The sequence below is a fragment of the Bidens hawaiensis genome, unplaced genomic scaffold (assembly GCF_021521415.1).
Source record: "Bidens hawaiensis isolate Kalapana, Puna unplaced genomic scaffold, B.hawaiensis_p1.1 tig00038597_1, whole genome shotgun sequence".
Taxonomy (NCBI): domain Eukaryota; kingdom Viridiplantae; phylum Streptophyta; class Magnoliopsida; order Asterales; family Asteraceae; genus Bidens; species Bidens hawaiensis.
The window spans coordinates 142,671-156,897 of NW_027505566.1; the positions used below are offsets into that span (position 1 = coordinate 142,671).

General features: G+C 42.7%; 1 protein-coding gene across 1 annotated transcript; it reads right to left on the reverse strand.

Annotated features, from left to right (window-relative positions):
- Positions 1-5,106: 5,106 nt before the first annotated feature.
- LOC143613978 (F-box protein PP2-A13-like) lies at positions 5,107-13,672 on the reverse strand. The gene is made up of 3 exons (XM_077087547.1): positions 13,266-13,672; positions 12,659-12,777; positions 5,107-5,833 (listed from the first exon to the last, which is right to left on the reverse strand). Exons 1-3 carry the CDS (start codon positions 13,599-13,601, stop codon positions 5,440-5,442), a joined length of 849 nt encoding a protein of 282 aa, XP_076943662.1. The 5' UTR covers positions 13,602-13,672; the 3' UTR covers positions 5,107-5,439.
- Positions 13,673-14,227: the final 555 nt, after the last annotated feature.

Consider the following 14,227-nt stretch of genomic DNA (forward strand, 5'->3'; position numbering starts at 1 on the left):
AACTATAAAAGGTTGGATCGGTATGTTGTCAATTTTTCAACACTATAACGTGTAGGAACTTAGTTCATTTGCAGTGGCGGACTTACAGTATGCCATGGGTGGGAGCGTTATATATGTGTGAAAAAATTGACTGTCTCCCGTAAAATTTTGCAAGCGCCCCACTTAAACTCGTCGGATATGGGTTGATGAATAATGCTAATCGTAGATGGAGTGTGATGTTTTAAATGTTAATACTGTTTAGAAGATGGTAAATAATGGTAGATAGTTTTTGTTTAAAAAATTATCTTTTATTTTACCAAACAAACGAGTTTAACTTGTGGGCTTGTGGTGGTTCACCACACCATTTATATAATTTACCCTTTTATTTTAATAAGTATGTTTACATACATCTCACTGTTTATTCTCTTAGAAATTTGAAATTCTAATATATATGATCGATTCGATCTAATTCGAACCGAAAATTTTTATTATATAGAACAAATGATCTTCAAAAGTCTCTGTCCTCCATAAAAATAATTTTTGGGTCCACCATTACTCATTTAGGGTGTGTTTGGGATTGCTTATTTAAGTGAAAAATGACTTTTTGTTAAAAGTATTTATAAACTTATGAATTTTTTAAAATAAGTTTTTTAAAAGTGTTTGGATTAGCTTATGTGTTAGGGGAAACTAAAATGACTAAAAAGGACACTCTTTTTTAAAAGGAGTGTAATGAGTTTGAGGGTTAAAGGGGTGTAATATGTAAATCAAACTCGTTAAATTAATAAGTGAGATTCATAACTTTTCAAAACCCCTTTATTTTGCCTTCTCCATAAGTTAAAATTCATAAGGCCTTATGGTTTGCCAAACACCTTATACACCTTATTAACTTTTTCAAAAAATTTATAAGTTATAAGTTGATGAAACTAAGGAATCCCAAACACCCCTTAATACGAAGACATATAAGGAACTACATAGTAAAAAATGTCAAAAAGAATTTTCCAATTGTGACCAAGTACCAAGTTGTACATTCTTTTTATGTCGGTATAACCAGATAAAAATTTTATTTGTTCGTTCATATAATTACTTGTTAATCCTTAGTAGTCGTATGCACAGAACCAAATAACCGAGCTACGGCCTGAATAATTGACTTGACAGAACCCAACTAACCGAACTCAACAAGAGAACCTATGGGTTGGTTTGATGTTTTTTATAAAACCGTTTATTGGTTTCATTTCGGTTTTCTTGCATCCATCCCCGACCGGTAAACCATTTAGATTATCAAACATACGTGCTTCATGAGTTTCGATTTATTCGATCATTTTTTAGCAACGTTGTTTTAATTCTCTTCGTTTTATCAATAGTCGGTAAGACTACAGATTGACACGCTTTGTGTAAAAGTAGGTTCTTCGGTGATGAGGTTGAAGATCATGAAATGGAACGCATGGCGTCTCTATATAAATGCAAATGTGGTTCTCTACCATTTTCGTACTTGGGGCTTCCAGTAGAAGCAAACATTAGAAAAGTTGCTAGCTAGAAGCCGGCTATATTAGTAGACGCTTTGCTGTGTTCAAAAAAAGAAAAAAAAATCTCTATGTGTTTTTAGTTGATTGTGATAAGGATAAAAGAGAGAGAGAGAGAAAAAACACAGGATTACATAAAAAGACATCCGAATATTTCGACACATTTATTCGAATATGAAATTGGATATAAGATTAGCTATAAAAAGTTAAAAACAAACACCATTTAATCCCGTAGAAAATAAAATAATGTCTTGTGATCTAAGGTTGCATTTTTATTCATTTTTTTTAGACGACATAAGTTTTATAATATAAAAGTCACAAGATGCTAGCAAACTATAAACGTTTAAAATGTAAATGTAGGGTTAGCATATGTGACATTGATAGCAATAACGGAAATGATGTTAACACTTGTCAACGTTGGAGGCTACAGGTACCTAACTAAATAAATAAGTTTTTCATCAATATGTTTATCTACTTGTCGTAAACATAGAATCTCTTATTATTTGTTGTGTTCAACTCTGCGGTTGGAAGGATTGCTTTCTGCCGTCTATCTTTTCCTTCTCTCTCTTCTCTTAGCAAAGTAGGCTCAAGTCAAACTTTTGGCCTACTACAAGCTGGGCTCAGGGACTGCAGTCAGCCGCTTCCCCTGTAGTCGTCAGCTCGTTTTTGACAGATCCGATCGGGTATTCATAATCTGGAGTAAAAGGATTCGAACCTTTGCATGCCGGTACCAAAAACCGATGCCTTACCACTTGGCTATACTCCATACGGCCTGTTTTGGACGGTAAACGGGGAGAGGGGGCAGGGGGAAGCATAAATGTTTCACCAAAAGATAATACAAGATAGTAATACAATCAAATTAGACCGGAATTAATCGTCGGAGTTTTGACTTTTGACCATCGAAAGATCGATTACAACTTACATCTAGCCAGCGATGTTCTTGGTTGACGATAGGCCGCCGCCGTTCTTGGTTGGCCATGGTGTTGTACTGAAAGCTATCTTGTTTGTTCAAGGGGATTAGAAAATTGACAAGTACCTAGATGTCACATGACATCAGGAACCAATTAAAAGAAGTAAGTTAGAGCTATAAATGGTTAATTTTTATAACTATTTGTCCAGTTTCGGCCGGTTCTTTTTACTATAAAGATGAGAATTAGAGTTACTCGTGTCCGACCCAACCCGATCCAAATATATGTAACTTGAATTGATAGGCATTAGAGATCAGGACACTAAAGTCTAGCAACCTCACTGAAAAATTTTCATGGCTCGGCAACTAGGTATACGGGATACCTACTCATGTTTATGAGTTCATTAAACCTATTTAGATTAAACCAAACTCATGAATTTTATGTCACATTCTTATCGAGTGGTAATTTCACACCTTAAACGTCTTCAATTTATATAAAACGAAGAATCCAATTTTAAAGCCCACGGTAACATTTTAGCGGGCCAAGACAACACTATGCTTTCTACAATTGTATTATGTATATATGAATGAAGGTCTTATTTGTTAACTCCTTTTAAGGTTTAGGGTTGTGGCAAATGAATTAGAGTTGTATGCCCATTTAAATTTGTTTGCAGCAGTGATTATTATTCGGTTACAAATCGATTAAATATAACTAAACCGAAACCGAAACCAAAACCATCATAACCAAACCAATTTGTTATTCATTTATTGGTTCGGTTATTACCTGAACCAAATTAACTATCCGTTTTTTGTTGATTTTTAGATTTAATAAATCTAATTCGGTAAACCAAGGAAACAACACTTGTATGGTTAACCCATTAAAAATTTAAAGGAAACTAAAATCAACAACACGAAGAACCCGAAAACCAAACCGTTGAATGTCGTCCTGAAAAATCAAGTTTTTCAGTTTGAACCCGAAACCAAACAAAACCAAATTTAAATTTGATTTCAGTTTGGTATTGTACATATCGAATTCAGTTTGATTCTGACAGAATTCTAAAATGTCATTAGAGTCACCCACTTGCTTCGTTACACTGGAAAATAGGCAACTGCGAAAAATCATAGTCATTTTAAACAATGTCGCCTCAGTATGCTTCTTGTTTCTTAAAACCAAGAATGAGCCACCATATACTCTTTTAGCATATAAATCTAGTTTGCCATTGGGTTGACCAGAAGCACTTGTAATTCAAAACTTAAAAGGTTTTTATGTGACTAGTGTGTTAGTTATAATTACATAATTTATATTGTTTCAATAAATAGTATAATTTATAATTTATAAATATGATCTAGGAGGTTTCATGCATTATTAACTAACTAATATGCTTGACCTATTATCAACCAACTTCCCTTTTAACTAATTTCTTTCATTTTTGCACGCAGATCCATTAAAGATATAACATAACTTTAACCATAGATGAGTTAAAATCAATTTCATCCATTTACTGTGTAAGATTCTGCTGGTTGCTCTCCTTCTAGAAGCTCATTTGGTATAAAGTGACTTATGTAGTGGGCGACGGATTGGGGCGAGAAAGAGGCGACAGGGGCTACAACACCGCCCCCGTGGGCGATTTTTGGGACAATTTGGGGCGATTTGGGGCGGGGGCGGATTGTTCTTATCGCCGGGAGATGTATATGTATGTATATGTGTTGTGTGTATTGTATGTATGTATATATATTTATATTATTATTATATATGTTTGTGTGTGTGTATATACGTATATGTATATGTATATATGTTGTGTGTGTATATATATGTATATGTATATGTATATATGTTGTGTGTGTATATATATATGTATATGCAAAATGAATCCCAGAAACAACCCGAACAAACCGAACCACCCATTCCCTCATTTCGGTCAACACCATGGTTCGCAAAACCAACCGAACGTGAACTTACAATGGAACCCGATGAACCTAAACCAACCGAGCTATCCGTTTTAATTTCCCGACCCGAACCTAAACATGTACGCCAACCGAGCTATATGTTTTTTTATATTTTTAGTTATGTATTTTTTTGTATTTCTCTTTAATTTTTAATGCATTTTTATTTAATTATTTGAAGAAATTGGTTTTTATTTGATTAGTTTAATTATAAAAAGAAAATAATAAAAAAAGATACCGTGGGCCCAACTTGTAGCCCCTACACCATTACACCCCAATAACAAATTCGCCCCCTTTGCTGACTGGGCGCCACATGTCATAATTCGCCCCCATTTATAACCCCTTCAATACACATAGCCTTAGAAGGTCCGTGGAAAACTTGTCTTTGCCATTTGACACAAATATTCTTGTTTTATACTATTATTTAAACATATCATCAAATGATCACATCTTGATTTCTCTTAGTTATACCAATCTATACGGTTCCTTTTGCGTATAAAACTTTATACCTAATAATTTTTTCTTCATCACAGATGTAACTTTAGCCTATAAAACTTTATACCTAATATCTTTTTTGTTCATCACAAATGTAATATTTACCTCAAAACTCCCAACACATGTCTTATGTGACTCATTATATAACAAACATTGATTGTTTCGTCCATCAAAAGCTCACAACATCGAACCTAATATCATTTTCATACATTGCCGATTTAAGATTCGGCTAAAACTCCCTCGTAGACCCACCAGGCTCAAAACAAGCTGTGATTTATATGATCTTATTGATTAGCTAGGGTATTCGTCGGGTCCTGCCAGTTGGCTGATAACATGTTCTCACAGTTTATAACAAACCACCGTTCGTCTGTCTGGTCCAAACTAAGTTTCAAGTTCGCACAAACGACCAAAAATGTCCTATACATTACTAAAAACAACTTTGCAAATGTACAAATTACACTAATAATCATTCTCAATCTCACCTCACTACATATATATATATATATATATATTATACATACATGATGCATTCTACTAACACAAAAGGTTACTCGCAAATTAAAAAAGTTGCTTCTAACCTCAAGATTTTCAATCTTATTTGGGGCGTATGAGCACAGAATCTACACAAAGTCCGCCTTTAGTATGCGTACAATCGATTTGTGTCATCGAAAACTTGACTTTCATCGGTACCTTTGAATCCTCAACAACAAAGTCACCAGCATGATAAAGATTCCACTTTCCAAGATTGGTCAAATAGCACTGAGTAATCGCCTTTTGACCATCTGAAGTTGAAAGATGGAATTTCACGGGCTTTATATCCCAGCCATGAACGTGGTCAGAGTTGCAGACCCGCCGCCCAAACCGCCTGCCCAACCGCCCGAGTTGTAGGCAGAAGTAGAGGGTGTAGGTGCCACACGGAAAAGGGAACTCGACCTCACCATCGACTTCAAACCACCAAATTTGTTGAAGATAAGCCACTGAACGGAATCTGCATAGCAAAATACCAAGTCACATATGTATATTATATGTATATGTATAGTGAGACTGTAGGGGTATGGTACTAAACCCGGCTTACGACCTTAATTTATTATGTTTGGCTTATTTTATTATATGGACTAATACAATATTATTGGGCTGAGGGGGTTTTGTGGAGGTAACCCTAACTGGGCTAGGCCCATTAGGGTACCATGATGGTGGCCATGAGGCTCCCTATATAAGGAGGTCTCCACCTCCTTATTAAGGGTTGTTGTTCTCAATAAGAGCCACCACAATAACCATTTTTGTGTCTGTAAAGAAGAGATCCTCGAGATTTCTTAGCAGTCACCTCCACACCCCCAAAAGCCATTGCAGATCTGAGCGGAGAAGACGATCCGAGATTTGGTTAGATCTCAAGCTACCGGAGAAGAAGATCGAGTCGTGGTTCGTTTATCTCGAACATCGAGGAACAGTGTCTTGGATCAGGTCAGAACCATTTCATGTTTCTTCATTGGCGCCATCCGTGGGACGGCAACGAACCACGTCTTGATTTTCGTTTCGGTTCTCAGATCTATCCGTGGGACCACATCGAAAACGAGCCGCATCTTCGACTCTCCTTTTTTGACTTCTAGATCTGCTTTTTGGAAGAACGAGAGGGTGAAATAAATCTGAAAACCTTTTCAGATCTGATAATTTTTCAGAAAAAGCTACCAGATTCGGACAATAATGCTCCGGATCTGTGACGGTTTTAATTAGATCTGACCATGACGACCAGATCTACTTTATTTCGGTGGCCAAAATTCTCACGGTGAAATCTTCATATACGAGTTCATAATGCAAAAAATGAGCTTTTAGATCTGCTACCTTACCAAAAAAAAAGGATGGTGCTGGCCAGCTTCAATTGTCTTGTCATCCAGGGATGTCTTGTACAAATCTCATCAGAACAGTGCTAGCCAGATAGACTCCGCCTCCTTCTTCTATTCAGCTCCGTCGGGGCTGTCTCCGCCATCAAGGCGCCATACATGTGCGCCGCCGCGGATCTGCACCGCGCGGCCATCCATGAGCCCTGGCGTGAATCAACACCGCGCGTCATTGCGGACCATATAAGCGCTCTGGCTTTCCAACACCACCACTGTGACGTCCATTCCGCGCCCATAAGCAACAGTGCGCCATCATGCATACGCACAGTCGAACACCTCGATACAATATATGAGCGCCACCGCAGATCGTCGCAGCGTCACCATGCATGCGCGTCACCACGGAAGAACAACGCAACACGCATGTCTGCTACCAGCGACACAACACTCCGCCACCACGCATGCGCCACCGCGGCACAATACATCGCCACCACGCGTGCGCCACCGCGGTTCGATACATCGCTACTACGCATGCGCCACCGCGGTTCAATACATCGCCACCATGCATGCACACCATCGCGGATCAACATTCCGCCATCATTCATTCGCGCCACCTTGAGGCAACAGCGCGCCGCCATGAAACCAACGGCGGAATGCTCTGATGCCTTGCATGCGCGACCCCGCGGATCAACGACCCGCCATCATGCATGCGCGCCGCCTTGGATGATGCATTCCGCCGCCATGAACAGGCGCCCTGCGGAACAACAAGCCGCCATGCATGTACGCCCACGGATCAGCTTTTTGCTTCCATGCATGCGCCGCCTTGGAGGAAGCCGCATCGGAGGAACACTCCGACGCCATACAAGTGCGCTGCGGACGAACTCTCCCGGCCATGCATGCGCCGCATCGGAGGAACACCCGACGCCATACATGCGCAGTGCCGAGGGTCAAGACTATTACTATGCATGCGCGCCGGCGGGTCCTCTCTCCGCCGCCATGCATGCGCACTGCCGAGGGTCACTTACCGCGGGTCAACACCTGCGTGCCACCATGCATGCGCGTCGGCGGGTCCTCTCTCTCCGCCGCCCACGCACGCGCACTGCCGAGGATCAAGACTTTGCAGCCATGCATGCGCGCTCGCGAGTCACGACTCCGTCGCCATGCATGTGCACTGCCAAGGATCAAGTCTTTGCTTCCATGCATGCACACTGCCGAGGATCAAGACTTCACCGCGATGCATGCGCGCCCGCGAGTCACCACTCCGCCGCTATGCATGCGCATAGCCGCAGATCAACATTCCACCACCTATGGAAGATCCTGCGCACATGGAACGCAGCACAACTTAGAAAATGTTTCATGTAAAAGTTGTCAAGTTCGTAATCAAGGCTTTTTAAGCCATTATGAATAATGATACGCTCTATTTTTTCTTAACATGCGTTCTATTACCTTTTGCATACATGTTTCACACTTCCCTTTATTAATTTTGAGCAATATGACAACATTGTATTGACATCAAACTAAAAATAAAACGAAGTAAAACATACATGCGCGAGCTTCAAGCTCAGACGCGTTAACGAGTTTTAACTCTAAAACGTTAGGGCCTTAGCCCAATAATATGAGCCTTAGATCATTACTCATAGCATCTATCCTATGTATTGCGCAGCTGGACCATAAAAATACCTAAGCACAACTAAGGCAAAGCACATGCGCGCTCAACCCTTCGCCATGTATGCGCATCCGCGGGTCCTCAATACGCTGCCATGCATGCGCGCTCAACTCCCGACATGCATGCGCGCTCAACTTTCTGCCGCTATGCATGCGCGCCCGCGGATCACCACTCCGCCGCCATGCATATGCGACCTTGGATCACCATTCTGCCGCCATGCATGCGCGCCGCGAATCAGCATTCTGCTGCCATGCATGCGCACCCCCGCCTCTTACTACGCTGCCATGCTTGCGCGATGTAAATCAACATTCTGCTGCCATGTATGCGCATCCGCGGATCCTTAGTATGCTGCCATGCATGCTTCCGCAAGCAAAGTTCCCACAAGGCACAATCAAAGCCTCAAGGGTCAACTTCTGTTTCCGCAAGCAAAGTTCCCGCGTGGCGTTATCAAAGCCTCAAGGGTCAACTTCTGCTTCCGCAAGCAAAGTTCCCGCGTGGCGTTATCAAAGCCTTAAGGGTCAACTTTAGCTTCCGCATCAACTTTTGCTTCCGCAAGCAAAGTTCCCGCAAGGCACAATCAAAGCCTCAAGGGTCAACTTCTGCTTCCGCAAGCAAAGTTCCCACAAGGCACAATCAAAGCCTCAAGGGTCAACTTCTGCTTCCGCAAGCAAAGTTCCCGCGTGGCGTTATCAAAGCCTTAAGGGTCAACTTTTGCTTCCGCAAGCAAAGTTCCCGCAAGGCACAATCAAAGCCTCAAGGGTCAACTTCTGCTTCCGCAAGCAAAGTTCCCGCAAGGCACAATCAAAGCCTCAAGGGTCAACTTCTGCTTCCGCAAGCAAAGTTCCCGCGTGGCGTTATCAAAGCCTTAAGGGTCAACTTTAGCTTCCGCAATCAACTTTTGCTTCCGCAAGCAAAGTTCCCGCAAGGCACAATCAAAGCCTCAAGGGTCAACTTCTGCTTCCGCAAGCAAAGTTCCCGCGTGGCGTTATCAAAGCCTTAAGGGTCAACTTTAGCTTCCGCAATCAACTTCTGCTTCCGCAAGCAAAGTTCCCGCGAAACAAAGGCACAATCAAAGCCTCAAGGGTCAACTTTAGCTTCCGCAATCAACATCAACCTCCACGCCGTTCGCGAAACAAACAAGCCGCATGCGTGCTCCGGCGATTCAACTCCGCCATAGCATGCCGCACGCGCTAAATAATAATTGGCGGATCACATTGTGAACTCCCGCGGATCAATGAATAACTAGCGGGCAACTTAAATGTTGGAAGGGACCAACCTCACATACCGCGGGTCACTAACGCGCAACCGCGGATCAAATCTGACCTCTGCGGGTCATGGCGAGAAACTCCAGCAGCTTAAGTACAACCTCTGCGGGTCACAAGAAAGCTTCCGCGGGTCAAACCCGGCTTTTGCGGATCACATGTACGCTTTGAGCAAAGAAATGGCCGGTCAGGTACGGCTCCCGCAGGCCAAGTTAAAGCTCCGACACGATCACCGCGGGTAACATACGTGCCATACTTGGTTGGGAATCCTTATAAACCCATACGGCCTCGCGCCGAATACAAGACCGAATGCGGCTCCGCTCCGCTCCGCTCAACACGCCATCATGATTAAACCTCTTATAACCCGAAGCAAAGTATACATATGCAAAAAGGTACATTTGGGAAGCACCGGGTCCAAAAAACCGTACAAGCACCCCTAATAAGTCCAGAACTCCAACTAACCGCTTGCACGCCCATGAGCAGCACTGGACTAGGGGGACTAGTGGAGGTAGGATCCTATATACCCGGTGGGTCCAGTTTCCAATTTTCTTATAATCATCCAAGAATTTCATTGAAAAACCTATCACCGGAAAAAACAAAAACATGGCGGGCAATTAGAGTCCACGCCGCCTCCTGCTCCGGCAAGCAAGCCGCAAGTTGTGATGATCACCGTGGCACAACTCTCCGCCACCGCGCATGCGCTCGCCGTGGTTTAATACAATGCTAACATTCATGCGCACCACGATAAGTGAACCTCGCCACCGGGTAATGTCATTGCGCCACCACGCGTACACGCCACCGCGGATAACCATCTGGCCGCTATGGTGCATGCCACCATGCATGAGTTCCACCGCTATGAAGCAGCAGCGCGCCATCACGCATGCGCACTGGCGCCGAGCACCGCACCACCGCGATCCAACACCTCGCCACCGTGCATGCGCATCGCTAAACAACACACCGCCATCATACTTGCGGATCACCACTACGCAATCACGTCACAAAAGAACACTGCGCCACATGCGTGGGCGCCGTCGCGGAACAACACCGCGTCATTATGGATTGGCGCCTCCAAAAATTTGGTTTCTTGCATCCGCATCACTGTTCAAGCGGGAAGACATGAAGGCCACCATCACGAAGACCACCATGCTTGTTATTTGTATTCCGTTCACGGCATGTCAACCGCTTTCTCATGCGCGTAGGCGGACAAAAACAGGCACAGCGGATTAACACCCGCCACCGCGGATCAACATTCTGCCACCGCAGTCGCAGATCAACCCTTCCGCCACTCTACATGCGCACCGCCATGATGCTTGCGCGCAGTCGCGTATCACATTCCACCACCTATGAAAGATTCCAACGCCATGCATGCGCACGCAACCCTTCGCCGTGCATGCGCGCTCAACTCTCCGCCATGCATGCGCGCTCAACTTTCAGCCGCCATGCATACGCGACCTTGGATCACCACTCCGCCTCCATGCATGCGCGCACCTCAGATCAACACTCCGTTAGACGAACACCGATCACCGCGGATCATTATGAACACCGCGGGTCACCTATGAACATTCGCAGGTCACTAATGCAAGTCAGTGGATCAAAACAACGTAAGTCGCCTTTGCAACCTCATGAAAGCTCCAGCATCTGCGGCCACGCGCCAAACATAAAGGTCGGGAGCCTAATAATATCCCAAACGGCTACGCGCCACACTTAAAGGTTGGGAATCCTTATAAACCCATATGGCCACGCGCCAAACATAAAGGTCGGGAGCCTAATAATATCCCACATGGCCACGCGCCAAACATAAAGATCGGGAGCCTAATAATATCCCACATGGCCACGCGCCAACGTAGGTTGGGCACACCTCATAATTTGCCCGAGGATGGGAACCTTGTAATACATCCACTTTTAGTCGATATGTTTTTGCAGGTTCGGCTACGAGTCGCACAAGCACCTATGACATTATTATTATTATCTAGCCGTTTGTGCCTCCATTATTATTTTGAAAACAAGTTGGGATAGTCATCCTGCGTAGAAGAGGCCCTTGTGGGCCAGCCATCATCATTTTATAGCTCATAAGCCGCAACTCGCGCATGCTCCATTATTTTATAGCTCGTAAGTCGCCTCGCGCGCAAGCTTCATTATTTTTATAGCTCGTAAGCTGCCGCGCGCGCAAGTTGCATTACATGATTATCGAGATGCGCACTCTATCTTTTATCAGGCCCCGCGAAACTATTGTCATGATGCGTGCTATCTTAATCATGCCAGTGCACCATTATTATCATAAAGATCACAACATGTCACCATCATGGAGAAAACCTCTCAAAACTCAAAGACAATAAAGACAAGGCCGAAGAAAGGGGAAAAACCGCCTCATATCCTAACACACCTTATGAAGTCCAGCGCTCCACCTAAACGCTTGCACGCCTAGGAGCAACACTGGACTTGGGGGGCTTGTAGGGGTATGGTACTAAACCCGACTTACGACCTTAATTTATTATGTTTGGCTTATTTTATTATATGGACTAATACAATATTATTGGGCTGAGGGGGTTTTGTGAAGGTAACCCTAACTGGGCTAGGCCCATTAGGGTACCATGATGGTGGCCATGAGGCTCCCTATATAAGGAGGTCTCCACCTCCTTATTAAGGGTTGTTCTCAATAAGAGCCACCACCATAACCATTTTTGTGTCTGTAAAGAAGAGATCCTCGAGAATTCTTAGCAGTCACCTCCACACCCCCAAAAGCCATTTTAGATCTGAGCGGAGAAGACGATCCGAGATTTGGTTAGATCTCAAGCTACCGGAGAAGAAGATCGAGTCGTGGTTCGTTTATCTCGAACACCGAGGAACAGTGTCTTGGATCAGGTCAGAACCATTTCATGTTTCTTCAGAGACGTTCTTTTTAGAACCAATGATATGTTGAGAAACTGTAAGAACCACATACAGCTTTGTACTATATATTATACAAATTTACAAAAATTATAGTGAACCTATACGTGTGTAGATGTTATGCCATATATATACACACAAATATACATATAGAATTAGAGTTTCACCTTGATTCCTCTGTAGAAATCCAATTCCAGTATCTCCGATCATCAATTCCGGTTATTGCTAATCCACTCGAAGATATCAAAACGCAAGCTTTTCCTGTGACTTTATCCAACCAAACTTTCTGTAAAATTAAAATTCCAAAATCATATTAACAAACTTCATCAAAAACACAAGAATCACGCCATCCAATCTTCCGATAACTACCAAACTCAATTCCATATCAAACCGAAACCCACGTCATCATTATTACAGTTTCACAGTAATAATCAGTTTAGAGTGCATATTTGAAACAAATTAAAACCCAAGTTACAACCCTAATTAAAAATCAATAGGGGTGCAAACTGCAAACGAGCCGAGCTGCTCACGTGCTACTCGAGATCGGCTCGTCAAAAAGCTCGACCAGGCCAAGCTTAAACAAACCCTAGCTTCACTTAAGCCTAAACTAGCTTGTCATTTATATAAATTTTTAATATATATTAATTAGTGTGTGTGTATAAATGTTATAAATAAAGTTATAATGGAAAAAATATATAAAGACTAATTAATAAATAGTAAACGAGCCGAGAGCCTGAATACACACACAATATTAAATCAACAGCGTAATCAAACCTTGGTGCCACCATCGATGATATTAGGTGCACTCAACCTCGCATAAACTTCCTTCTTACAAACATTCGAGCAAAACCCTTTATCATCAAACACTCTTGACACTATCAGACCATAGTTACTTGGCAGTTTCGATTCCCAAACAAACTCAGCCGTGGATGCACGACGGAAAGCACGATTGAGAGACGCGAGTCTACAGACATCCTGTGGGTTCAAGTACACCAGAACAGAGCCCACCACACTCTCCGGCAAGTCTCCCAGACTGGATTCCGGCGGTGCCGCCGGGACAGAGGTGGTGCTGCTGCCCATGAGGAGAAAAGATGATAGCCCAGATCCCATAGACTGAAACCCAATTGATGGTTTTGGAATTGGATTGAAATTTGGAGGAATCTAGGATTTGTCGAACAGAGGAATAAATAACTAAGAAAGTGGTTTTATTTAATTACTTTAATTTATGGATTTGAGGTTTTTTATATTGGAGTATTTTATAGTTTGAATAACTCACTATCAATGTTTTGATCGTTAACCGGTTTATTGAATATAGTAAAGGATCGGATGACGTTATAATTAACTTCGGATACTGTTCTACTTTTTGGAAAGATGAATTTCTTGTGTACCCGGTCATCGTGAGTTCTAAATTCAAAGAGTAGACTATATTTTTTTTAACCAAATTCATGTTGGTTTCAGAGTTTGGTTTAGGTGTTCCCCCTGAAAACCATATCGTCGGCTGCCATTTGATAATAAACATATTCAGATCCCTCACTTGTGGCTTAGTGGTAATGAGGCTTGGGTTCTTCAAGGGAGATCTGAGTTCAATCTCCAATTGTGTCGCTTTGGGTGAATATTGGCAATGAGGGATTTGAGCTAGGTCTTGCGATGTTATTAGTTCAAATCCCAAGCTCATCCGGGTTTTTGTCCCACCATGTATTACGCTAGATAGGGTTGCTATTGTGGCGGCACAACTG